A 26,755-nucleotide genomic window follows, 5' to 3' on the forward strand; every position below is an offset into this window, starting at 1 on the left:
TACGGTGACTAGAAAATGCCGCGTCAACGTTACACTTCATACGACCATGCTCGGGGGGCTGCCATCGGTGCTGGACAGCAGCTGGAACATCGCTGGCAGCAGCACTAGCAGCTACTAGTTGAAAAGCAGCAGGAGCAGCATCTGTTTCAGCAGGGGCAACAGCTGTTACAGCAGGAGCAGCATCTGTTACAGCAGAAGGAGTAGTGTTAACAGCGGCTAAATGCGTACCAGCAGGGGCTGCAGTCAAGTTTCCAGCCGCAGGGTCATTCGCAAGTTGCCATTCGTCCGTCAAGGACCACGCTCTATCCACAACTGTTGCACAAGTCTCCGTAATGTCTTCCCACAACTTTATGTTCCTATGCTTCCAAAGGCTCCAAAAAATTGCTGCCAGCCGTTGGGAGAGCGTAACAGATAAAGATTGTAACAAAGCAAAAATGGCCTCAATGGCCGAAGGCGACGATGTTACCGCACCTTGAACCTCTCGCCATAAACCTGCCATAGACCAGACCTGAACAGCAAAAGGGCACTCAAAAAATACATGAGTTATGGCTTTAAGTAATTTGTGGTGTTAATTAATCATTTTGATGCCTATTTTTAAGTCAACTCACGTGTAGCATTTATATATTAAAATTATTAACAAAACATGAATTAAATGTGAATTTTTTATGTTTTTGCCACTAAAATTCATATTTAATGATTTGTAAAATATTCTAATTTGTTTTGGGACAAATTCTTATAACGTTATAAGCATTCCTGGAAATTTTCGTTAAAAAATATGAATGCTACACATAACTTGGCTTAAAGGTTTGGACCAACAGTGCTGATGAAATTTTATTTTGGGATTAAAATTCAAAGAAATTTTTTAGAAAAAAATATTTTTTTTTTTTATATTTATAGGAAGCAAAAACATATTTAATTTGTAAAAAATATATAGTATTTCTTCATCTTTTATTTGTTAAAATTAACCCAAATGCTAATTGTCGCCCTAATTTTAACCTAAATTCAATGCTTGCTTTTACTGTATTACCACTGTTTAAAATATCTAATTGCAGAAATCTCCTATTTTTATTGAAGTTATTTTTTTATTTATAAATCATCAGTAGATCTTTTATTTATTAAAGTTAACCCGAATGCTACTTGTTGCCCTAATTTTAACCTAACTTTAGTGCTTGCTTTTACTGTATTACCCTGTTTAAAATATCAAATTGCAGAAATCTCCTATTTTTATTGAAGTTATTTTTTTATTTATAAATCATCAGTAGAGTACTTTTACAAATTATTCATGTTCACTTTTGTATGACTTTTATAGGATCATTGACCTCTTTGATTAATAGAGACGTGAGCTTGCATGGAAGAAGTTTATTATAATGTGCTATCAACCACATTGGTGTGCAAGCAAACTATTGGAACTTCCTAACATTGTTTATCACATAGACATATGAATAACATGCTAAACTAAGTAACCATGGTATTTTTTTCCCAACATGTATCATTGAGTTAGGATATATTTTTCTTCTCTGTCGCATAGGATATATACCACAAAATCTCCACAACTTCAAGCATGGAGGCAAGAGTAGTAACTTTTGATGTATTCATATGATGATGTATTCATATGAATGTACGTTATCATTTTGCTTTTGTCTACTATTTTTACATTATATATGTCTCGTGCGGCAACACGGGTGTAAAGTCTAGTATCTTATTATTGTGAAGCGTGTGAGTTAAGAGTTAAGGAGATGAATGTTCTAAGTTCAAACCGGACGAAAGCGAAAAAATCTAATCTAACAAATAATTACTTTTTTGATGAAGTCTAATAAATAATTTACTAATATTGGTAATTTTAAAAAAAAAAAAAACAAAATTTATAATGTTCGATCTCAATCCAATGACTATTGATGTGTCAAATGTATGAATGCATCAAATTTTTTAGGGCGGGAATCTAATTATATGGGAAACAACTCATTCTTTGAATCCTTCATTTTATTTATTGTTGAGCCTCGAAATCTACCCTATAAACAACAACTTTTTGCCAAGTTGACTCAAACATCTAATTGTTATGAAATTTTGATCAATTATATAGATAAATAATACATAGATACAAGTTGCCTACCCGAGTATTTGATTTGGCGAATGTGTCGTGGGCGTTGCCTACCCAAGTTCAGCTTCAAGATGCAATGTCCTACAAGTTGTGTGAGTTCTGGTGGCATGCATGTGGATCTTGCACATATTTAATTCGAGTGTCCTTTTACTATATAGACTTGGCGTACGACTAGTCTCTGGAATGCGGATTTTATGAACGACAATATTGAAGGAAGTAAGGTCCTTAAAACGCATGCCACTATGGTTTTTATGAATTGACAATTTGTTGATGTTATACATTAATAAATGGCTAATTCTAATATTTATCAAATGTGTGAAAATATGAGATAATGTGGATAAGTGATTAAAAAATAGACAATAAGCAAGTTGTATTTACATGATGATGTGCACATATGTATTAAAGCAATAATTACATTTTACAATTAGGCGAGACATATGTACTATTTGTTTTGTGCAAGACAAATGTTTATTATAAAGATAAAGATTAACATTACATAGTCAATATCAACATTGGATTCACAAATCATAAACTTCAATCTTTGTCTTTTTTTTTTTCTCTTTTTATTCATATATGTTAATCTCTCAAAAAAAAATCATATATGTTACATAAATTGCTCTAAAGCAATCACTATGAAAAGACAAAGTTATTGTCCAAATAGGGATTTTTATTAGGCATGTCAATAATAGATCTTTTAGTATCACAAAAAGAAATTGAAAACCAAGAAGTAACAAGATGAAACATAATAAACTATAAACAAATATAATGATCATGTTTGGCTGAGATTTCCACAGCCATCTCTTATGTACATGGAAGAATCAAAATGACAACTCTAATATATACGGCTTATAACGCCTTAAGAGATAGCAAGGAGAGAATAAAGATTAACAAGCAATTCCGGAGAAATTGCGGCTTATTTAATCAACCGAATTCTCTACTAAACAATATACATCTTCCAACTGGTCCAATTAGGTTTCAACTTTTTTTTTATCATCATTAGAACCCCTTGACTTCCATAAAGATAGGTTGTTTTGTTGAAGATAACAGCCTGGCCCATATTCTATTCAGTTATCACAGCATTATTTTGTGATTCTGTGCATAGCTTTGCAACAAAAAATGAGAGTTAGCAGAGAGAATACCATTGTTTCAGCCAAAACCAAAATGTGTGAAGTGCTGATATAGCATTTAAAGTTACCATGAATAAAAATGCTATTTAGTAGTATAGAAAAAAAATCAAAAATTGAACTGAACCGTATATGGAGCTGCACCGAAAGAACCAGTCCTAATATTAGACTCAGTTTGGTTTTTGGTTTTTTAAACTGTTCAGTTTGGTTTTTGGTTTTTTAAACTGTTCCAAAGTCAATTAGTAATAACAATTTGGTACAGATCAGTTCAAAAAGGTACAATTCAGTTATTTGTAATGTTAGTTTTATTCGGAAACATTGTCTCAGACTGTCCTTTCACCAAACCTTTATACTAATTGATCCGGTTCAATTTTATCGAACTGTTGTAACTTGTAACAGACCAGTTAGGTTCAGTTCAGTTTTCTTTCCTGAACCGACCGAACCATGATTAATCGTGTAATGTTATCTATTAGAAACAACAAATATCATAACCAATGAACTCACGTAGAACGTATATAACTTTGTCTTCATTTGATGTAGCCGGTGTAACCTGACATTGCTCTGATGAACAGCACTTTGACAAGAAATGTGCAGTACAAATTGTCTACTTGGGACAGCTTGGATCATGTAGGTTGGATCTGTAACACAGAAACAAAAATAAAATATTTGGAACTTTTTGCTTCTCCTTTATTGTTGATGCACACATGCTTTTTTTTACAAACTTTAATAAACTGTCCACGTATGTACTTGCAAGAGTAGCATACATTGCAATAAATCCGTCACACTGAATCAACGTTGTCAATTGTGAATCGCGGAAAATAGTGGTTGGTTTGTTGCAGGTATAAATAAATAATTATGTCTGCTTTTTCATCTGTAAGTGTTGATTGTTTGTATATTTATATGTGGTTGTCTTTGTTGCAGGCTTGGGTGTATCATCACTTCAAGCGTATGGGCAACAAGGATGTGTGGGGTGGATATCGGGAAGGTAGGCATCCACGCGCCATGCTTTTTGCACCACGGGTGGGTTTGTCTGCACCAGACGAGTACAGAGGGCATCTAGATCAGCTGGATCTGGCGGGCGTTGTCATGGCCTTATATGGAGAGCACCGTCGGGCATGTCCGTTTGAGCAGGTCAGTCTTTACTCTGGATGACTCAGATACAGTAACCGCAAGGTGAGATATCTGCCGGAGCGGGTGCTTCGTCAGTTTGGGTACGTGCAAACCGTCTCCAAGCATCCATATGAGAGTGCACTTACACAAGAGACCTTAGTGGATATCACCTACGCATCAAATGGTGGAAGAGGGATACATCAAATGGTTTTACACAATCTCTCATCCACGCATGATTCTTCCAAACCATAAGGTTATGGTTTCGAGGCCACCAGAGCAGGAGGCCCTTGATGAGATTGCTGCTGAGGAGGATGGAGAGCATGTGTTCTTAGAGCTAGGCGGAAGGTTGGGCCGTATCAAAGACCATGTATGTGATGTAATGTCTAGTGGTGTGTGGTGCTCCAAGGGTCTGAAGCATGGCAACATTTGGAGGAAGTCTTGAGAGAGGTTTATGGTGGCAAGGTTTATCGCCGTAGGCATAATATTGTGGGTGGCAGGGTGTAGTCATTGGATAATTTTAATTTTTAATAATGTTATGTTTGAATATTTAGTGATGTAACATTTCGAAAATTTTATTTTTATGTTTGATTAATGTTATGTTTGAAAATTATGCTCTGTTGTAATTGTTATTTTGAATTAAATTTTATGTTTTGAATATGGTCAATGCATGGTATGTCGTTTAAAAGCAACCTAAATACGCCAAAACATGCATGTTTCAGACAAAACAAACCACTACTATCTCTATGCTGATGCAGTTCAGATTATATAATCTGGATTGTTTTAACACATTGTAGATTATATAATCCGAAAACATCTTTTTTCATCCCAAATGTTGACTTTTTACGGGGTCATTAACACATTTCGGATTATATAATCTGGAATGCGTAAAACCAATCCGAATTATATAATCCGAACCCAATCAATGCACTTTAGCATAATGATCCTTCAAGGTGCTACAAGCTCAAAAGGCACGAAAAGTTTCGGATTATATAATCCAAAAGTAGTCCGGATTATATAATCCGGACTAGGGGTATTTTTGAAGAAAAAAGATAGGGCGTCCTAGAAACAGACAGGGTGGGAATAGTGATAGTCAAATATTTATGGACAATTTGTTCCTATATTTTTTTTTTCTTTCTAAAATCTGTAAATTAAAAATTTCATTTTTTTTTTTGACAAGAAATTAAAAATTTCATATTCTTTTCTACTTCTTTAAAAAAAAAAAAAATCTTTTTTACTTTTTCTTTTCCATTTCTTCTTCATCTATTGTAAGATCAAAATCATATAGCTTCTTTGTACTTGTGTCCCAAACAGAATTAAATTAAATCATCTTCCTTCTTCTTTCTAGTTGTTTTTGCTAGTTGTGTAGTGTTTTGGACTTCCCAAATGTTTTTTTTTTTGGGGGTACCGTAATATTTTATATTTTTAAGTTATATTTGTTGGTAAAATTGTATTTTAGATTTTCTGGTACTATTTTGTTTGGTTACTATTTTTTTTTGGTAACTATGTTATGTATTTTTTATTTTCTGGTACCATTTGCAATAAGTAAGCAATACTAAGCATTATTCTTCGGTATGGTAGTCCACTGGTGCAAAATGAAAGTAAAATTAGTTATGTGGAGTTTCAAGATATAATGCAAAAGTACATGCAGAGCCTATTGAATCAGTAGAAGCTTACAAGTCTAGAGCATATGAATGCTTCTCCATACAACATATGAATGCTTTAACAAGTCAAACAATTTTATGTATAATTTTGAAATTCAAATACAAAAAACATTAAGAGCTGTTTGCTACGATTCTATGGAGCATTTGGAAGAGCAGAAATCTCAAATTATGGCAGCAGGAAAGTGAGAACAGTCACAACATTATTGAAAGAGCAAAGCACTTGCTGGAAGGATGGAGATCTGCCAACAGAAAGAGGTTAGTGGCGCAGCAGACTGTCATAACAGCTGCTGTCACGCTGCCACCTGCTGTGCAGAATGCGAACAGCAGTTCTGAAGGTGTCCGTTGGAAGAAACCGATGCGTGGAAGAGTGAAATGCAATGTGGATGCCTCGTTTTCGGCTTCTATGAATAGGTGTGGTATTGGAATATGTATTCGTGACGAAGAGGGGCAGTTTGTTCGCGCAAAAACATTGTGGTTCTCACCTATGTGTTTAGTGGATGTCGGAGAAGCTCTTGGATTGTATCATGCTATGAGGTGGGTTAATGAATTACGGCTTCCAAATGTGGATTTTGAAGTTGATTCGAAGCGAGTGGCTGACTACTTTAATCGGGGCAACGAAGATATCACCGAATTTGGAGCTATTATGAATAGCAATATACAGTTTTGTTCCACAAGTTTAACAAACTCTCATGTCGAGTTTATTAGGAGGCAAGCGAACGTAGTTGACTATGAGGTAGCTCAGGCAGCTACTTCCTCATCTAGCTTCCGTATTTATAATGATGTACCGCTTTGTATAAACGAGTTGATTGCTAATGAAATGCTATAAGCTTAATTTTCTAAAAAAAAATAAAAAATACAAATACAAAGACCAAATCCAACGAAATTCACCATTCTTTTAGAAACTGAATGCAAAAGCTAAGACCAAATCCAACATTCATTTACACTGTCAGTGTTTAGAAATGGCATTCACAATCGTTGCAACGAAACTTACTATGACAAAGTTATCATCAATGTTAAGGTACGCAACTCTCTATCTTCTTCCCACTCCCAATTCGTATCTTCTTCGTCGATTACACATTCAGCCACTTCCTTCGTTCATTAATAATGTTGATGATGCCGTTTCCTCATTCAATCGCATTCTCCATATCAGTTCCACACCCGTCTTTGAATTCGGTAAAATTCTATCTTCACTTGTTAAGTTGAATCAGTTCAACACCGCTGTTTCATTTTCTCATCAAATGGAACTCAAAGGAATTCAACCTGACATTGTTACATTAAGCATTTTGATTAATTCTTTCTGCCACTTGAATCAACTCAATTACGCTTTTTCTATATTGGGTAAGATTCTTAAGCTAGGTTATCAGCCAAATACTGTAACTTTAACTACACTTATCAACGGTCTTTGTCTTAATGGTCAAATTAGGAAAGCACTTTACTTTCATGATCATGTTATAGCAAAAGGATTTCATCTTAATCATGTTAGTTATGGGATCTTGATCAACGGGTTATGTAAATCCGGAGAAACAAAAGCTGCCCTACAGTTGCTTGAAAAGATTAAAGGGTTTTTGGTTAAGCCTGATGTCGTTATGTACAACACAATCATTGACAGTCTCTGTAAAGATAAGCTTGTTAGTGATGGGTATGATTTATATTCTGAAATGATTGTTAACAAAATTCATCCTAATGTCATCACTTACAATACTCTAATATATGGTTTTTCCATTTTGGGTCAAATGAAAGAAGCAGTTGGTTTGTTAAATCAAATGTCGATGAAAAACATCAGTCCGGATGTTCTTACTTTCACTACATTGGTCGATGGTTTATGTAAGGAAGGAGAGGTGAAAAAAGCTAGAAATGTGTTGGCTGTTATGATAAAACAACGTGTGGAACCTGATATTGTTACTTATAGTTCTTTAATGGATGGTTATTTCTTGGTTAAAGAAGTCAACAAGGCCAAACATCTATTCAACACCCTTTCTCTAAGGGGAGTGACTCCTAATGTTTTTAGCTACAATATCATGATTAACGGATTATGTAAGAATAAAATGGTGGATGAAGCCGTAAATCTTTTCAAAGAAATGCATTCGAAAGATATGATTCCTAACACTGTAACATACAATTCCCTTATTGATGGACTTTGCAAATTAGGGAGAGTATCTGATGTTTGGGATTTTATAGATGAGATGCATGATAGAGGTCAACCAACCGACATAATCACTTACAATTCTTTATTTGATGGATTGTGCAAAAACCATCAGGTTGACAGGGCAATTGCATTATTAAAAAAGATCAAAGACCAGGGAATTCAGCCAAGTATGTATTCATACACTATACTTATTGATGGACTATGCAAAAACGGAAGACTTGAGGATGCACAAGAAGTTTATCGGGATCTTACGATTAAAGGCTATCATTTAGATGCTAAGATGTATACTGTGATGATTAATGGGCTTTGTAAAGAAGGGTTTTTCGATGAAGCATTGTCCTTACTCTCAAAAATGAAAGACAACGGTTGCACTCCTGATGGTGTAACTTATGAAATTATTATTCGTGCTTTGTTTGAAAGCGACAGAAATGATAAGGCGGTGAAACTTATTCGTGAAATGATTGCTAGAGGTCTACTCTAAAGAGTAAAACTAGGTAAGATGTTTTCTAGGTACAATTTGTTATTATAAATTTTAATACAACCAACCACTTAAAAATTAAATTGTAAGGTTCATATTGATGTTTAACAATAGTTGATGATCTGTTTTTTTTTTCTTTCTACTCTTAGCATTCTATTAGTTTTTTAATGTTCAGTAACTGAGATTGTTAAGCTAATACCTCACCAATGGTTTCCTCAAAAAGAAAAATATATACCTCACCGCTAATATATGCAGATATGAACATGAATTCTTTCTCAATCTGCTGAGTCACTAATGCTTTTATTTGATTCTCTGTTTTATTAATGTGGTTCTTGCCATAAAATTTGGATACTTAACACTTTTGATATCAACTTCTAGTTGGGCAGTTACTAGTTGCTTGAGATTCTTAGGTCAGACAGACAATAGATTCGCAAAAAGTTGGTTTGAGTGAATGTTGCCCTAAGTTAGTTGTAAACATATTCATGATTTCTCTTTTATTGCAGGTTGTTCTATTTTTCTCTCTTGTGATCACAGAACAATATTGTTTACATGTTCTTCATTCTTGTTCTTGCTAAATTTCTAGTTTTATAAGTTATATAACTTCAATGCATATACAGCTATAATTGTTGGTCTGACCTCTTGTGTTAAGGCTTCTGTTAGTTTAGAATCAAGTAAATTAGTTGGTAGTTCGGCTTCCTAGTCAACGTATAGAGGTCTAATTAATCAATTAAATACATTTTTCTTACTTCATTTGCATTTTTAACTCTCCAGTGTCGGAAATCCAAAATCTGTTCAGCAGCTTTTGCCTATCATTATATTTGATTGCAAAAGCAGCTGTACTGTTCTTTCCAATTGCATAACAAACCGAGTTCTGATCATCAAGACTCTAATCTATTTTAAGTCTAATAATAAAACGTCTGAAGCTAGTCTATAAAACTACAATTATGCAGCTGTATAAGTTTAAAAAAAAAAAGCAGTTGCATGTTTATCCCTCCCAATTTCTGTTAACTGAATTTTTTGTGCGTGTTTATCATTCTGTTTGATTGGAAAAGCAGCTAAGAGGTTTAGTACAAACTGTTATATCATTGGTTTCAAATGATGAGTTTGAGAAAAAACCAGTTTCTTATAGCCTGAGTGTGATTTCTTAAGCTAGGAAAATGTGTTGATTGCCCGATTTTGTCTAACTGATCAACCTGGCTTTTGCGAAAAAGATTTTGAAAACAATCATCAAAGAGAAATGGCATGAATATGATTGAAGGTGCTTGTTGGTTGTATGATTAATGCTTAGTTTGTTTCTGAGTTTGATGGTAAACCTGTATTTGGTTTAACACTAGGGATTTATTTAAGGCGTTTTCTTCGGAGCTTTATAAATATAGATATCAATCTACTTTCTCAGTCTCCAATACTAAAGTTATTCATGTGTGTGCCTGTCAATTACTTAAGCACCTAATATATGGTGCATAAATCTAACGACTAATGATATCAACTTATTGATTATAAGCTTCTGTTTTAAGGTCTTACTGTCTTGGTTTTTCAATCGCACCCTTGCTGCATTCACATGAAAACATCTTAAACTATAAGAATTACTCATTTAAATTTCCTGTCAGCATCTGCTTTTACCGGTGAGTCCGTGACCAATTGTTCTTCAATTCAACAATTCACTAGTATGCAGTCTTTTTAGCATATACATCTTCTGATCTTGTCCGAATATCAATTCCTCCGATCAACTGATACAGATGGTCTAACAGTTCCAATGCTTTATTTCATTCGTTTACACTATCAATGTTCGCTTTCTCCTTTTTGATTATCAATGCAGTCATTATTTCCATACATTTCAAACTAACAAAGTTCATTTGCAGACAAAGCATTGAGCATACAAGTATTTGTATGTTCTCATTTGCATCACCACATCTGCTAAAGACCAAATTACCAGCAACAAGTCTTTGCATTCTAAAAGAATTTGTGGGAAGGGAACCATGGAGTAAGTTCTAGTTAAACTCAGGAGTTGCAAGAGATGTAGTGTAGTAGACAGGATAAGGCACTGGGAAGCTGATTGCAATTTGCACAGAGAAATAACCTGAATTAAACTGAATCCAATTGGTGTTCTTAATGATAAAAAAAAAAAAAAAAAAAAAAAAAAAGGCTTCTGATTTTGGATTGAATTTGTCTTAGAATTTGTGTTGTCAGATGGTCACAATTCCAAATACCATTTTGGAAAAGATTTTAAGCAAGGGTTGGAATTCACAGGCTGTGAACATAGAGGGATTAAATGAATCTCAGTTAACTGGTGGGATTCACATGTGTTACTTTTTTTTTCTTTCAATAATTTACCTATAAATAATTTAATTTTTCTAAATAATAAGATAAAATTTTATAATTACTATTATTTTAGTTGGTAAACGTGGAAAGATGGACATGTTTTTTCTCATCTTGACGCTAGTATCATTTAGAGAAGTGTTATTTGAACAATCAATTTGGTGATAACTTATTTGACAACCATACTTTACAAATAAAAAAATGGTATTGGTACGGAAACCATAGCATTAGAGAGATAAAGTAAAAAATTATGTGAGTATGAGAGAGAAAGTTGTTGCAAAAGTTGTCACTAAATGAATGTTCAAATATCATTTTTCTATCATTTTAATAGGAGTGATCAATCTCTCACAACGTCATGAATAGAAAATGAATCCAAACTTATAGAGGTGATCACAGTTTTAGTTGAAAATGCCTCAAATACAGTTACATAGCATCCCATGATAATAAACCTACGAAAGAAAAATAATCATTTATATTTTTTTTATTCCACACAAACATCAAATTATCAAGGAAGTTGAGTCTCGGGGAATGTGCTAGTAGCATATCACGTGATGAATCAAAGTTTGAACCGTAGAGATACTCACATTTTCTGTTTGTGCGAAGGTTTGCTCGAAAATACTTACATAAATTTAAGCTAAATTTAAAACTCAATTTTTTTACTCAAAAAAATTTAAAACGAATGTCAAAATTATTTTATTAATTTTTTGTGATGGCTAGAGTTTGAACTCAGACCTTTGCATATATTATGCATTGGTTTTTTTTTTTTTTCATTATTTATAAATAGACGAAATGATAATAATTATTTTATTCTATGATGATGTTGTGAATATAACTAAAAGTTATGGATTTTTTTTTTCTCGAGGAAATCACCAGCCTTTTATTAATATTTGAAAAAGAAGCCTAGCTGTATCTTGGCATCATCAAGAGACAAGAATCGTTCTTCTGGAAAAACTGATTCCAAATCCAAAATCCGTATACACTGTCAGTGTATAGAAACGGCATTCACAAACGTTGCAGCCAAGCTCAGTTATCAATGTTAAGGTACTCGTCTCTCTTCTCTGTTCCTTCTACTCGCAATTTGTTTCTTCTTCATCGTCGATTACACATTCAGCCTCTTCCTTCGTTCATTCACAATGTTGATGATGTTGTTTCTTCATTCAATCGCATCCTCAACATCAACCCTACCCAACCCATCTTTGAATTTAATAAGATTTTATCTTCTCTTGCTAAGTTGAATCATTTCAACATTGCTATTTCTTTTTCTCAACAAATGGAACTTAAAGGAATTCAACCTGATATTTTTACTTTAAGCATCTTGATTAATTGTTTTTGCCAACTAGGTCAAATCAATTTTGCATTTTCTATATTGGGTAAGATTCTTAAACTAGGTTATGAGCCGAATACTGTAACTTTAACTACACTTATCAAAGGTCTTTGTCTTAATGGTGAGGTTAGGAAAGCCCTTTACTTTCATAACGATGTTATAGCAAAGGGATTTTATCTTAACGAGGTTAGTTATGGGACATTGATCAACGGGTTATGTAAATCCGGAGAAACAAGAGCTGCCCTGCAGTTGCTTAGAAAGATTGAAGGGTTATTATTGGTTAGACCTGATGTCATAATGTACACTGCAATCATTGATAGTTTCTGTAAGGATAAACTCGTAATTGACGCGTATGATTTATATTCTGAAATGATTGTTAAGAAAATTTATCCTAATGTCGTCACTTTCAATAGTTTAATCTATGGATTTTGCATTGTGGGTCAATTCGAAGAAGCAGTTGGTTTGTTCAATGAAATGATACTCAAAAACACCAACCCCAATGTGTATACCTTCAATATATTGGTTGATGGTTTATGTAAGGAAGGAGAGGTGAAAAGAGCTAAAAGTGTTTTGACTGTTATGATAAAACAACATGTGGAACCTGATGTTGTTACTTATAATTCTTTGATGGATGGGTATTTCTTGGTTAAAGAAGTGAATAAGGCCACATATGTATTCGATACACTTGCTCGAAGGGGAGTGACTCCTAATGTTCGTAGCTACAGTGTCATGATTAATGGATTATGTAAGGTTAAAATGGTGGATGAAGCTGTGATTCTCATTAAAGAAATGCATTCCAAAAGTTTGACTCCTAATACTATAACATACAATTCCCTTATTGACGGGCTTTGCAAATCGGGGAGAATCTCTGATGTTTGGTATCTTATAGATGAGATGCAAATAAAGGACTTGGGAGTTAAGCCAGATGTCTACACATATAGTATATTAATTGACAGACTGTGCAAATCTGGAAGAATCGCTGATGCTTGGTATCTTATAGATGAGATGCACGATAGAGGCCAACCAGCTAATGTGGTCACATACACTTCCTTAATAGACGGTTTGTGCAAAAACCATAATCTTGACAAGGCAATTGCTTTATTTACGAAAATGAAGGACTTGGGAGTTGAGCCAAATGTGTACACATACAATATATTAATTGACAGGCTGTGCAAATCTGGAAGAATCGCTGATGCTTGGTATCTTATAGATGAGATGCACGATAGAGGCCAACCAGCTAATGTGGTCACATACACTTCCTTAATAGACGGTTTGTGCAAAAACCATAATCTTGACAAGGCAATTGCTTTATTTACGAAAATGAAGGACTTGGGAGTTGAGCCAAATGTGTACACATACAATATATTAATTGACGGACTTTGCAACTGTGGAAGACTTATGGAGGCGTGAGAAGTTTTTCAGATACTTCTAATTAATGGATATCATTTAAATGTTTGCACATATAATGTTCTGATCATTGGGCTTTGTAGAGAGGGTTTGTTTGATGAAGCATTGTACTTGATGTTGCAAATGGAAGAAAATGGTTTGACTCATGATGTTGTAACTTATGAAACTATTATTCGTGCTTTGTTCAAAAACCGCAAGAATGATAAGGCAGAGAAGATTCTTCATGAAATGATTGATAGAGGTCTACTTTAAGAGTAAAAGTAGGTTAGTTATTTCCTAATTACAATTTTTTATTTTGAATTTGAATACGAGAACCCATTCTTTATTTCCTTTTATTGTCACACATAAAAAGGAAAATTGACCACACAACAAGCTAACTACCATTTTATTTTTGGGACAACAATAATGGATGACCAGTGATCTGTTTTTGCTTATTTTGATTGACTTGACATCTTGATATATGAGTTGGCAAATACTCAGTTACTTATGGTATCGTTCTTTTAGTATTTTAAGTTTTAGTGAGTCAAACAATTATTGTTATTGTCAGATGTAAATCATAACAATAATATAGAATATTGGTAACTCTCAATTGATATTAAGCTAATGCCTCCCCAATTCTCAGATTAGAATATAAAGTATGTATGTATAACTTTATTGTGTATGTATAAAACTCATAAGTACATAACCAATTTATACAACTATTTTACCTTTTATATATGGCAATTATAAATTGGCTGTATCTAACAATTGAAATTATGGAGTTATGATGTCTATTTGCGGATCAAAGTTTGACAACATTAGTTAAGGTTCAACAATGATAAATTAGCTTTGATTTTTGACAGTATAGGTAACAGTCTACTTTCCTGGTTTAATTATTCCAATTAGAAACTATATATTGATGTGCATATCAGTTACTATAAGGGTATTCAATCAATTATATTTACATATCCATGGATGATTACATGTAAGGGTATTGAACCAATTATATCTACATATCCAAGAGATGCAACATACTTGTTTCTTATAGGAAAATGATACTTAATAAGAGAGAGACATTCAATGAAGAAAAGACGAAGTTGTTTTTTGGTATTTGAACTTTGACCGTCTGTGATTTCCGCTAAAACATCTGTGTATTCAATTAAAGTGCAACACGTACTGATTCGTTGTTTTTCATGTGTGTTGGCATCGTACTATGTAGTGGTGATGTTCTTATATCACTTTTTTAACGGTCTATGACACTTTAACATTCATATATTTTTCAGGCTGATCTACTTGCATATGACATTTTCTGGGGTTTTCGTCACTACTGCGATGGGTAGATAAAGATCATCTGATACTTTAATAAAGGTTAAAATTTTAGCAATATTTGTCTGTGCAACTTCTGGTGAACTTTTATAAGGCACTTGTTATGATAATTTATCAGATAAAAAATGAAATAGATTTCTCTGACTTTATTATCCCTGGTAGGATGACTCTGTTGATGTATTTATATGTTTCTAATTTTCTTTTTTCTAATTGAACCGTAATTTCAACTCTCATAGTATATTCTTCTTTAGGTCCTTCCTTTTACTATTGTTTAGCTCTCTAAGTTTAGGACCTCACTTATGGTTTTACTATGTATAACTGTTTTGCGTATTTTGAACTGTTTTATCTCTTATTCTTATTCTCTATTTGATATGAATCTGAACTTTGTATATTATTGTTATGATGTAAAAACAGTGCGGTCCCTATTTATATAGATGCATATCAGTAACAGAAAACCAGCTAAGGAATAAATGTTCTGTATTAGAGAACTAACTACTTAGAGGAAGCAAAGTCAAGGTGGTTGAGAATATGAGGAAGGAGCAGCCACTTAAAATCTTAGTGCTATTTGTTTGTCCATCTGTCGATGAACATTGGTTTCTTATAAATTTGACTTTTGAAATGTTTTGTTGGTTTTGATCCTACAACAGATTGGTTTACATGTTAGTGTATTGTTGTTATAAGTTCAAATTTGTGGGACTTTTGAATCCCCTCAATTTGCTAGTCTTGGTATGCAAAAGTCTTCTTGGACTAGGCTAGGCTGACACTACTTGAAAGGAGACTGAAGCACTAGGGAATAAAATGGGGCAGAGTAGTTCACATACCGACATCTAATTTTCCATAAGATATAAGAAATAGATGAGATTTTGTATAAGATTTAATAATTATGAAAACTTCAGTATAATGAGTCAATTAATCTACTTACTATATTATTATTATTATATTTATTATTATTTTATTATAAAATTAAGTTCCTAGGATTTTACCATTTTACCCCTATGAGGGCCATTTTAGTAATTTCCAATTGATGGGGGTGTGGTTAGTGCCACCTCATCATTTTTAGGGTGCATTTCCCATTTTGCTCTTCACCATTTTTTTAATTATTTTATAATTTTTATATTTTTAATAAATTTTATAATTTTTATATTTTTAATAACTTTTAACTATTTTTCAATTTTTATTTTTTTTAACTATTTTCTAATTTTTTTCCTCCCAAATTCAGTTGTTTTTACACTGCCGTTGTGGGAGATTAAGATACCGTTTAACCCGGATTTTTTTTCAATGTCTCTACATTTTTAAGGAGAAGTTAGGCCAAGTACAATATAAATTAAGTACTTACTAAAAAAGGTACTTTTTTTAATGCATAAAATTGAATGGATGCTACTTCAAAAAATTAATTCTCGACAATTTATTTCACAAGCATCTCTCTTCAATTCACGTTGTGAACCTTTTCTTTTATTTTATAATATTATATTTTAATATTTTTTTCTTCCATTTAATTTTTTTAGTCGTTCCATTTAATTTTATAAAGGAGGTTTCATTTAATTTTATTACCTTTTTTTCAAAGAAATTTTATTATCTTTTTATCATTTATATATTTAATTTAAATATCGTTTAATCCTAACAACCCCACAAATATTTTTATTCACGCTATCATTTAATGATACAAAATATTTGTATTTTCTTTCTTCAACCGCACAAATATACAGACACACATATTAGCGTTTAAAGTAATACTTTATGTGTGTCTGTTTTTTTTTTTTTACGCTAATGCGTATAATTTTTATAAAATTTTGATTTTAATTAAAAGTAAAATTGTAGATGTCTTTTCTTCAAAAAAGGTATAAATTCCTAAAAAAATTATGCTTATCTTTTTCTTATTCAAACTATGCATATCTTTTTCTTATTCAAAAAAAACTAAACATTGCAAAATAGAAAAGGTTCGAGGCTGCTCATCAACCTACATCATTCGGTTGTTAAGAAGTTTAAGACTTAGTAAGTTTGCATTATGATTTCACAATACAGTGTTAGAATAACTTATTATTTCACAATCCGATATGATTGTTTTTTGACCATGTTTCTTGAATTGTTGTCGTGACCTTAACACTTCTCAAGCTCAGAGTCAAAGCTTCAGTTAGAACTTAAGTCAGAGTTCGACTTCTTCTCAACGTACTTCGTACAACGATTTTTCCAAACTGTCTCAAGTTAGGCCAATTGCTGAATTTATAAACTTAGTCAATGTCTGCTTTTTTTTTTATGCACAAACATGCTTTGAGTTTTTTTACGCACAAATTAAAAATACATATTGCATTATTCTTTATTTCATGTGCATATTTTGTGTTAGGAAACATATTACATCACTATTTGGAAAACAACTAAATTCAATCCTATCCAGTTTGGATTGTATTATGAGAGTTGCTCCTAGGAGGGGCATTTTAGTAATTTTCTATTGATGGGTGTGGTTAGAGGTGTCAAATGGGTTGGCCCAGCCCGGCCCGGGCCCGACCCGTTTATGATTGGGCTGTGAATTCTAGAGTCCTGTCCGGGTGGGCCATGGGCCAGCCGGCCTGGCCCGTTTATGTTTTATTTTTAAAATTTATTCACTTTTTTTTTCTATGTATTTTCTTATGTATTAGTTACTCACCATTATTTTTTTTGCTAAAATATGATTGGATGGACATAAAAATATAAATAATTTTTATATTAACATTGAATAATAATTAAACTCTAGATTATTCTTTCAATTAAATCAAATTAATAATTTATAAATTTTAAAATCTTAAAACTGTAAACTAAATTCATCCATATTTATTAAATTTATTTATTTAAATATTTTATTGTTAATAAATTTTAAATTAGTTGATAATGTTTTAAAAAAATAAAATTAAATATGGGCTAATGGGCCGGCCCAACTTTTGTATGGCCCAAATGGGCTTGGGCCGAAAAACCCCGAGTGCATTTTTTAGTTAGTTTTTTAGGCCCGTCCCGGCCCAAAAATATGGGCCAATGGGCCGGCCCATTTTTGACAGCTCTAGGTGTGGTTAGTGTCACCTCATCATTTTTAGTTAGTCTATGAAACTTGCAATCTCTTTTATAAACCGAACTATTATGTAACGTTAATCTGCACATTGTTGGTTCCTTCATTGGTTTCAATTAGTATCATGTTAATTATAATGTTGTTTTCCTAATCTCTTGAACAAAATAAAACATGCTTTTTTCATACAGCAAACCTTTATAATACTTTGGTAAATGTTTTAGAAATGTACATATATATAACTTCTAATTAACACTGCAATTTGTTTTGTACCTAACACTTTTCAAATGAGATATCAATGATATTTCTAAAAGGAACACAGAAAACAATCACACTCATTGATAAACAAGCTCAAAAAAGGTATAAGTGTCGCTTGATAACGACAAAGAGAGCCAGTTATAAAAAATACTTAGGCGGCCAATGGTTCAAATTTGCCGAGAACATATGTTAGAGGTAGGTGATAAGTTAATTTTTGATCTAGAGAAGCCACCGAAAAATATGCACGTTCAAGTCGTTCCCAAATAAAGATTTGGTGTTCATGATCCGCACTTTCAACATATCACCTTAACTCTAATCCTAGACTAGATTATATTCACTCACCGATGCTACTTCTTTGCTTGATTTCTTTTGATGTAAATATGAGTATAAATCTTTTTTTGGTAACTCTATAACAAAACACTCTTTTTTATAATTTTGGATAATATGTAAACTCACATATCATTGGTTTCTTTATTGGTTCCAATTGTTTTAATCCTAAATATTATGTTAGTTTGTATTCTCATAAACTGATTATATGCTCTCTTAATCAGCTCATACATATTTTATGATGAATCACAATGTTATGTCATTTTAATATCTCTTCTTTCGAATAATTTTTTTATCGAATACGTTATTGAACCCGTGCGAAGCACAGGTTTGTAACTAGTAAATTATGAAAACTTCAGTATAATGAGTCAAAATTTATATTGGTAATTTATTTTTTATTTTTTATCAGGTAGCTTAGTGGCTAAATTGGTAATTTTATTATTGAGATAAATTTAACGGTTTAAATTATAAGCAATACATATTTTAGTATAAGTTTTACGGATGTAAAAAGTTGGATCAAATGTAGAAGAAATAATTTTCAATTATATACCAATAATTTTAGTGTATTGTCTCCTAAACCACGCCTTCACACAAAAATGAATCCAAAATTTACCATCCAACCCTACATGGGAAAGTGTATGTCTCCTAAACTCTTCGCAGAAGAATGAGGGTAAATAAATTTTATCTCCACCAAATGTGTAATTCTTTAAGTAAGAGATTTGAGTTATTGATAATAAAAATTAACAATTCATATTTCTATTTTGTTTTTAAAGGTTTTCTCCCTTAGAGATACCTTTATTCGAGACATTAACGAATATTGATGTAGGTACATAGTATCCATTCAAATTATTGAATTAGTCATGTATAATAATACATTTAAACTAACAAAGTTTATTTGTGGGCAAAGCATTATCCATACAAATTATTGATTTTTTTTTGGTAGAATTATGAAATAATAATAATTATTGCAAACTCATACACATAAATAGATGTGTTAGATTTCATAAAAAATAAAACAGATGTGCCAAATTGAAAACTTTGTTATCGAGAAATAATATTCATACAACTTAGAAATAGTTTATATATATATATATATATATATATATATATATATCAAGAATTACTTACACGTGAATAGAAGACAAACGGACAACAAGTTGTGCCGCTAAACATTTTTCGATGGTAAAATCAATCTTTGTAAACATAACATTCATGGGCCTATGAAACGTGACATTGTTATGCATGCCCCTTTAACAACTTCTAGTGTTAGGAAATCGAAAGTGTTAAAAGCAAATGGTATAAAAATATGTTAACTGTCAGAACACATTTTCTCATGTTTGGCCATTTTACTTGACGCAACTTTTAGGTTTATTTGTCCTACCGTAAAAGTCTCAATCCCTAATCCCACAAGTGGTGAAACCCCAATCAAGTCCACACTTGCATATTTTTCTCATACTCATCTGTACACCATAACATTTGCATCCCTAAGTGTTGATCTTCTATTTAGTGGATGAGTCGGTTCACAACTATTTTATTACAACTTTTAGACAAAAAAATTTCTCATACTCATTGTTTATTGATATGTGATATTTTGACATCCAATTATAGTTGTCCGGGTGGACACCGTATGCATTTTTTTGCAAATTAAGCCTGGCATCCAGTTAAAAAAAAAAAAAAAAAAAAAGGTACATAGATAGTATGTTTCTACGGTTCTCCCGCAACTTAAGGTTGTTCAAATAACTTTAGCCTTGTTTATTCTCTTTCTTCCTTTTTGGTATTGTTTTTTTATAAATAAGAAGATAAAAGAAGAAGGTAATTCAAAATGTTGTCAATCGTACCTATCTCATACTAATGTATCCCTTAGTAATTTTATAGTATTTTATTTTAGCCAAATTTTAGTGATTTTCTAGAACTTTCTATTATTATTTTGTTTTGTTTTATTTTGGCCTACGGGTTTGTTATTTCTTTCACTATATAAGCAAAACTTATCCAGCTTAAGAGACACACTTTTTTATTCATTAATAATATTCGAGATTTTCTCTCAATTTTTGGTGGATTCCGAAACCCTAATTTTGATAGGTTTGTCGCTTGCAACTCTATTTTCACAAGTTTGTCGCTTGCAAACTTGTTCTTTTCTATATAGGTTTAGCGCTTGCTAACCCTTCGCTTCCGTACTGCGTCAGTTGGCATCAGAGCCGGTTTTCCCATTTCTTTCGTGAACGTGATTCAATCATGGGAGATCAACCAATTATCAGGGCAGATTTTGAAGGTTTCACTGCAACCATTACAACCATGAATGAGGCCATCAAAGCTCTTGCAGAACAGATGACAACGTTGACGGCTAGGGTGGACGACCTCGCCAACAACAACAACAACAACAACAACAATAGAAACGGCGACCACAATAGAAACATCAACAACCAAAACAACAACAACCGCAACAACAGGGGAGGAGGACCAACTTCGAATATTAGGGTTCGTTATGTCAGCAACCTTTCTGATGATGATTTGAGTTTTGATGAGGAGGAAGTTGTGATCGATGATGGGAGTGAACGTGGGAATCACCAAGATTGCGTTAAGGCTGATATTCCCCTATTTCATGGAACGATGGGAGTAGAAGAATTCTTAGACTGGAAGATCGATGTTGATAGATTTTTCAATGGGGGGAAAAATAAAGTTGTTACAGATAAACGGCGAAGAGTCAAGGTTTTCAATGGGGGGATGATGTGATGGTGTTTATGCGAAAAGAGAGATTTCCTGTTGGTACCTACAGCAAGCTACAACCCTGCAAGTATGGTCCATTCAAAGCGACTCGCAAGATCAATGATAATGCATATGTGGTAGCACTTCCAGATTCCATAAACATTTCCAACACTTTCAATGTGGTAGACATTCATGAATGTCATGCAGATGAAGTCCTTTATCAAGATGAGAACTCGGGGTCGAGTTCTTCAGAGGTGGAGGAGACTGATGTAGGAGGGCTTCCTTAGTAATTTTATAGTATTTTATTTTAGCCAAATTTTAGTGATTTTCTAGAACTTTCTATTATTATTATTATTATTAGGCTTAATTGCACTTTTCCCCCTATCTTTTGCCAATTGTGCGATTTTGCACCCCCTCTTTTTTTTTGAGCGATTTTGCACCCCATCTTTTTGCCCCCTTTCTGATTTTGCACCTCATCTTTGTGTTCAATTGCACTTTTGTCCCTTATCTTTTTGCTAATTGTGCGATTTTGCACCCTATCTTTTGCCCATTTTCCCCTCTTTTAATGATGATTTTGAACAAAACACAGTTGGCAAAAGATAGGGTGCAAAATCGCTCAAAAAAAAAGAGGGAGTGCAAAATCGCACAATTAACAAAAGATAGGGGGAAAAGTGCAATTAAGCCTTATTATTATTATTATTATTTTGTTTTATTTTATTTTGGCCCAGGGGTTTATTATTTCTTTCACTATATAAGGAGAACTTATGCAGCCTAAGAGGCAAACATTTTTATTCATTAATAATATTCGAGATTTTCTCTCAATTTCTGGTGGATTCTGGAACCCTTATTTTGATAGGTTTGTCGCTTGCAACCTTATTTTCACAAGTTTGTCGCTTGCAAACTTGTTCTTTCATATCTAAGTTTAGCGCTTGCTAACCCTACGCTTCCGTACTGTGTCACATACTCATGTTTTTAAGCATTTTTATTTATAAAAAGAGGTATAAAAAGAAAAAAAGAAAGAAAAAAAAGAAGGTAAAACTCATTATATTGGCATCATAATTCCACCGAATTAGATGCTCAATGTAAAAGCTAAACCAAATCGAAAATTCATTTACGCTGTCAGTGTTTAGAAACGGCATTCACAATCGTTGCAACCAAGCTCAGTTATCAATGTTAAGGTATTCGTCTCTCTTCTCTGTTCCTTCTACTCTCAATTTGTTTCTTCTTCATCGTCGATTACACATTCAGCCTCTTCCTTCGTTCATTGACAATGTTAATGATGCTGTTTCCTCATTCAATCGTATTCTCCATATGAAGAATCCTACCCCACCCATCTTTGAATTTAATAAGATTTTATCTTCTCTTGCTAAGTTGAATCATTTCAATATTGCTATTTCTTTTTCTCAACAAATGGAACTTAAACCAATTCAACCTGACATTTTTACTTTAAGCATCTTGATTAATTGTTTTTGCCACTTGAATCAACTCAATTACGCTTTTTCTATATTGGGTAAGATTCTTAAACTAGGTTATGAGCCGAATACTGTAACTTTAACTACACTTATCAAAGGTCTTTGTCTTAATGGTGAGGTTAGGAAAGCCCTTTACTTTCATAACGATGTTATAGCAAAGGGATTTTATCTTAATGAGGTTAGTTATGGGACCTTGATCAACGGATTATGTAAATCCGGTGAAACTAAAGCTGCATTGTCGTTGCTTAGAAAGATTGAAGGCTCGTTGGTTAAGCCTGATGTCGTTATGTACAACACAATCATTGACAGTCTCTGTAAAGATAAGCTTGTTAGTGATGGGTATGATTTATATTCTGAAATGATTGTTAAGAAAATTTATCCTGATGCCATCACTTACAATACTCTAATATATGGTTTTTCTATTTTGGGTCAAATGAAAGAAGCAGTTGGTTTGTTAAATCGAATGACGTTGAAAAACGTCAACCCCAATGTTTACACCTTTAGTATTTTGATTGATGTTTTATGTAAGGATGGAGAGGTGAAAAAAGCTAGAAATGTGTTGGCTGTTATGATAAAACAAGGCGTGGAACCCAATATTGCTACTTATAGTTCTTTAATGGATGGGTGTTTCTCGGTTAAAGAAGTGAACAAGGCCACATATGTATTCAACACTATTGCTAGAAGGGGAGTGGCTCTTGATGTTCAGAGCTACAGTGTTATGATTAACGGATTTTGCAAGAATAAAATGGTGGATGAAGCAGTTAATCTCTTCAAAGAAATGCATTCCAAAAATATGGTTCCTAACACTGTAACATACAATTCCTTAATTGATGGACTTTGCAAATTAGGGAGAATGTCTGATGCTTGGGATTTTATAGATGAGATGCATGATAGAGGTCAACCAGCGAACATTATCACTTACAGTTCTTTATTAGATGGATTGTGCAAAAACCATCAGGTTGACAAGGCAATCACTTTGTTAACGAAGATCAAGAACCAAGGAATTCAGCTAGATATCTATACATACACTATACTTGTTGATGGACTGTGCAAAAATGGAAAACTTAGGGATGCACAAGAGGTTTATCAGGTTCTTCTGAATAACACCTATCATTTAGATGCTAGGATATATACTGTGATGATTAATGGGCTTTGTAAAGAAGGGTTTTTTGATGAAGCATTGTCCTTACTCTCAAAAATGGAAGACAACGGTTGCACTCCTGATGGTGTAACTTATGAAATTATTATTCGTGCTTTGTTTGAAAACAACAGAAATGATAAGGCGGTGAAACTGATTCGTGAAATGATTGCTAGAGGTCTACTCTAAAGAGTAAAACTAGGTAAGATGTTTTCTACTTACAATTTGTTATTATGAATTTTAAAACAAGCATCCAATATTTATTTGCTTTTACTGCAACTTGAAAAGGAAATTGGACTCTTCAGCAAGCTAACTACAGCTGAAGTCATGTGTTGTAAGGTTCATATTGATGTTGTAACAACTAACAATAGTGGATGATCTGTTTTATTTTATTTTTTCTTCTCTTGACATTTTATAGCTGGAGTATGTTTACACCTTATACTCAGTTCTTTTAGCATTACATTAGTCTTTTAATGTTCAGTAACCCAGAGTGTTACTGTTCTAGTAAAAAAGAAATCATAACTAAATATTATTGAATAATTGTAGATCTCAATTGATGTTAAGCTAATACCTCACCAATGGTTTGGTCAAAAAAGAAAAAAAAAAATACGTCATCAATGTTTACCTTAGAATAGAAGCAGATATGAACATGAATTCTTTCTCAATCTGCTAAGTCACTAATGCTTTTATTTGATTCTCTGTTTTATTAATGTGGTTCTTGCCATAAAATTTGGACACTTAACACTTTTGATATCAACTTCTAGAGGGGGAGTTACTAGTTGCTTGAGATTCTTAGGCCAAACTAACATAGATGTGCAAAAAGTTGGTTTGAGAGAAATTTTCCCTAAGCTAGTTGTACACAGACATCTTCATGATTACATGTTCTTTACTCTTGAACATGCCAATCCCTAAGTTTGCTAAATATCTAGTTTTATAAGTTATAACTTCAATGCATATACAATTAATCTGAAATGTTAGAAAGCTGATTTATGTATGACCATACATAAATCTGAAATGTCAGTAAGGTGAAATGTATGACCATACATTTCAGTGATTTATCAAAGTATCATCCCCAAATACTACAAGAATATCCCCATAGTTGAGATTAAACAAGCTTCATGTATCTGAGGTATGAATGTAGTAATATTGAGAATTCCATTCTATCCATTTCTCAAACTCACTTTTCTTTTATGATCTCAGGCAGTGCCGCTATTCTACAATGGTTTTTAAATTATTTATTTCCTAGGCAAAATACATGGTACAATTTTGCTTCTTGTTCTGATTTTGGAACTTCTTTTGTTATTCTAATTTGATTTTTTAATACTTTATATTGTGCTTAATCTCCTAGCATTTGTTGCTAGCTTTGATATTTACAACCATGACTTCTCTGTTGTCACAACATTTGGTTTTATGTATTAGTTTTAGTATTTTTTTGAATTTACTCTTGCTTGTAGTGCATGTCTTGGAAGTACTTTTTACCTCATACAAAGGATTATTATTTTGGGTTTCGTGATTCATTTATCATGTTTTAGCTGAAAATAGCATACTGATGTATGTGTCCACTCTTTAGTTGATAGCGGCGGCCTGTAGAGGCCCTTAGACGCTATGCGAAACATCGCTGTGTTGCGTTTTGAGTAGCGGATTCAGGGCTGATACAGTGAAGCAAACACTCCATTGTCCATTGGATTTGTCTCAGTTGCATCTACACTTTTTTGCACATATTAACATGTACATGATTGCCCTTGACTGGGTTTAAGCCACAGTTGTATGGTGATAATTTCTCAACATGATATAATTACTCTTTGATGTCGTCTAAGTTGTTTGAAAGTCTGACTTACAAATGATATCCCTAAAATCAAGATCCCAAGTGATTTGTAACCCATTAGAAATAGCACGAAGCTCCGCATTAATAGGTATGCAGTCTTTTTCTTTCATTCAATCACACTATCAATGTTCATTCCTCCTTTTTGCATTGCAGTAGCCAGCCGCGACAACGTCACTCAATTCACTAGCTTGTGTATCGACGTCGACATTCTTTCCTACATTATTTAAGTGGATCACTGAATAAACCATGGAGTAAGTTCCAGTTAAACTCAGGAGCTGCAGGAGGTGTAGTAGACATGATAAGGCACTGGGAAGCTGATTGCAATTTGCACAGAGAAATAACCTGAAGTGAAGTGAATCCAATTGGTGTTGTTAATGATATAATGGCTTCTGATTTTGGATTGAATTTATCCTGCAATTTGTGTTGTCAGATGGTTACAACTCCAAATACCATTTTGGAAAAAGATTTTTATGCATGAGTTGGGATGCACATGTTGTGAACATAAAGGATTCACATGTTGATGTTCATTTGTTTAAATTGATAGAGTATATCATTCAAGATCGTTAAAAACGTACGATCAGTATTGGAAATGAACGGAGAAGTGGTGGAACGTGCGGAACCATTAAACTCACAACATTCAAGTATGATTACCTACCATGATAAACCTACTAAAGAACATAAGGATTCAAGGAACATAGAGGGCATCATACAAAAGAAAGACATTACCACATCCAATTCATCTTCCAAGTTAAAATATTTGTTGGATTAAATGAATCTCGGTTAACTTGAGGAGATTAATCTTCCAAGTTTTTTTTTTAGGGAAGATTAATCTTCTAAGTTGCGTTGGGATGATACATTTATTCAATTAAATAATATATTTTTTTAAATCTCTATTCTTTTACTTAAAAGTATATGAAGTTTTAGTGTTTTTTATTACAAAAACAAATTGATGTTCATTTTTTTAAATTGATAGAGTATATATCATTCAAGATCTTTAAAAACGTAAAGGATAAATATGCAAATAAACTCGCA

At 32.9% G+C, this 26,755-nt stretch overlaps 3 protein-coding genes across 5 annotated transcripts; all 3 read left to right on the top strand.

Annotated features, from left to right (window-relative positions):
* The first annotated feature begins 6,952 nt into the window (after positions 1-6,952).
* On the top strand, positions 6,953-8,620 carry LOC25496764 (pentatricopeptide repeat-containing protein At1g62670, mitochondrial). The gene has a single exon (XM_024786576.2). The coding sequence runs from the start codon at positions 6,953-6,955 to the stop codon at positions 8,618-8,620; it is 1,668 nt and encodes a 555-aa protein (XP_024642344.2).
* Positions 8,621-11,966: 3,346 nt separating this feature from the next.
* LOC120576116 (putative pentatricopeptide repeat-containing protein At1g12700, mitochondrial) lies at positions 11,967-15,907 on the top strand. Its single transcript, XM_039827113.1, has 3 exons — positions 11,967-13,928; positions 14,927-15,011; positions 15,384-15,907. Exon 1 carries the CDS (start codon positions 11,967-11,969, stop codon positions 13,665-13,667), a length of 1,701 nt encoding a protein of 566 aa, XP_039683047.1. The 3' UTR covers positions 13,668-13,928; positions 14,927-15,011; positions 15,384-15,907.
* Positions 15,908-22,319: 6,412 nt separating this feature from the next.
* On the top strand, positions 22,320-26,345 carry LOC25480323 (pentatricopeptide repeat-containing protein At1g12775, mitochondrial). 3 transcript variants are annotated; one of them, XR_003008480.2, is made up of 3 exons: positions 22,320-24,100; positions 25,099-25,156; positions 25,877-26,345. XR_003008480.2 is itself a non-coding variant. In XM_013587231.3 (2 exons), the coding sequence occupies exon 1, from the start codon at positions 22,459-22,461 to the stop codon at positions 24,085-24,087; it is 1,629 nt and encodes a 542-aa protein (XP_013442685.1). In that variant the 5' UTR covers positions 22,320-22,458; the 3' UTR covers positions 24,088-24,100; positions 25,877-26,345. The 3 variants fall into 3 exon arrangements, 1 of the variants encoding a protein (XP_013442685.1); XR_005646667.1 differs by having other exon boundaries at positions 22,320-25,156; XM_013587231.3 differs by lacking the exon at positions 25,099-25,156.
* Positions 26,346-26,755: the final 410 nt, after the last annotated feature.

The sequence above is a fragment of the Medicago truncatula genome, chromosome 6, assembly GCF_003473485.1.
Source record: "Medicago truncatula cultivar Jemalong A17 chromosome 6, MtrunA17r5.0-ANR, whole genome shotgun sequence".
Lineage (NCBI taxonomy): Eukaryota > Viridiplantae > Streptophyta > Magnoliopsida > Fabales > Fabaceae > Medicago > Medicago truncatula.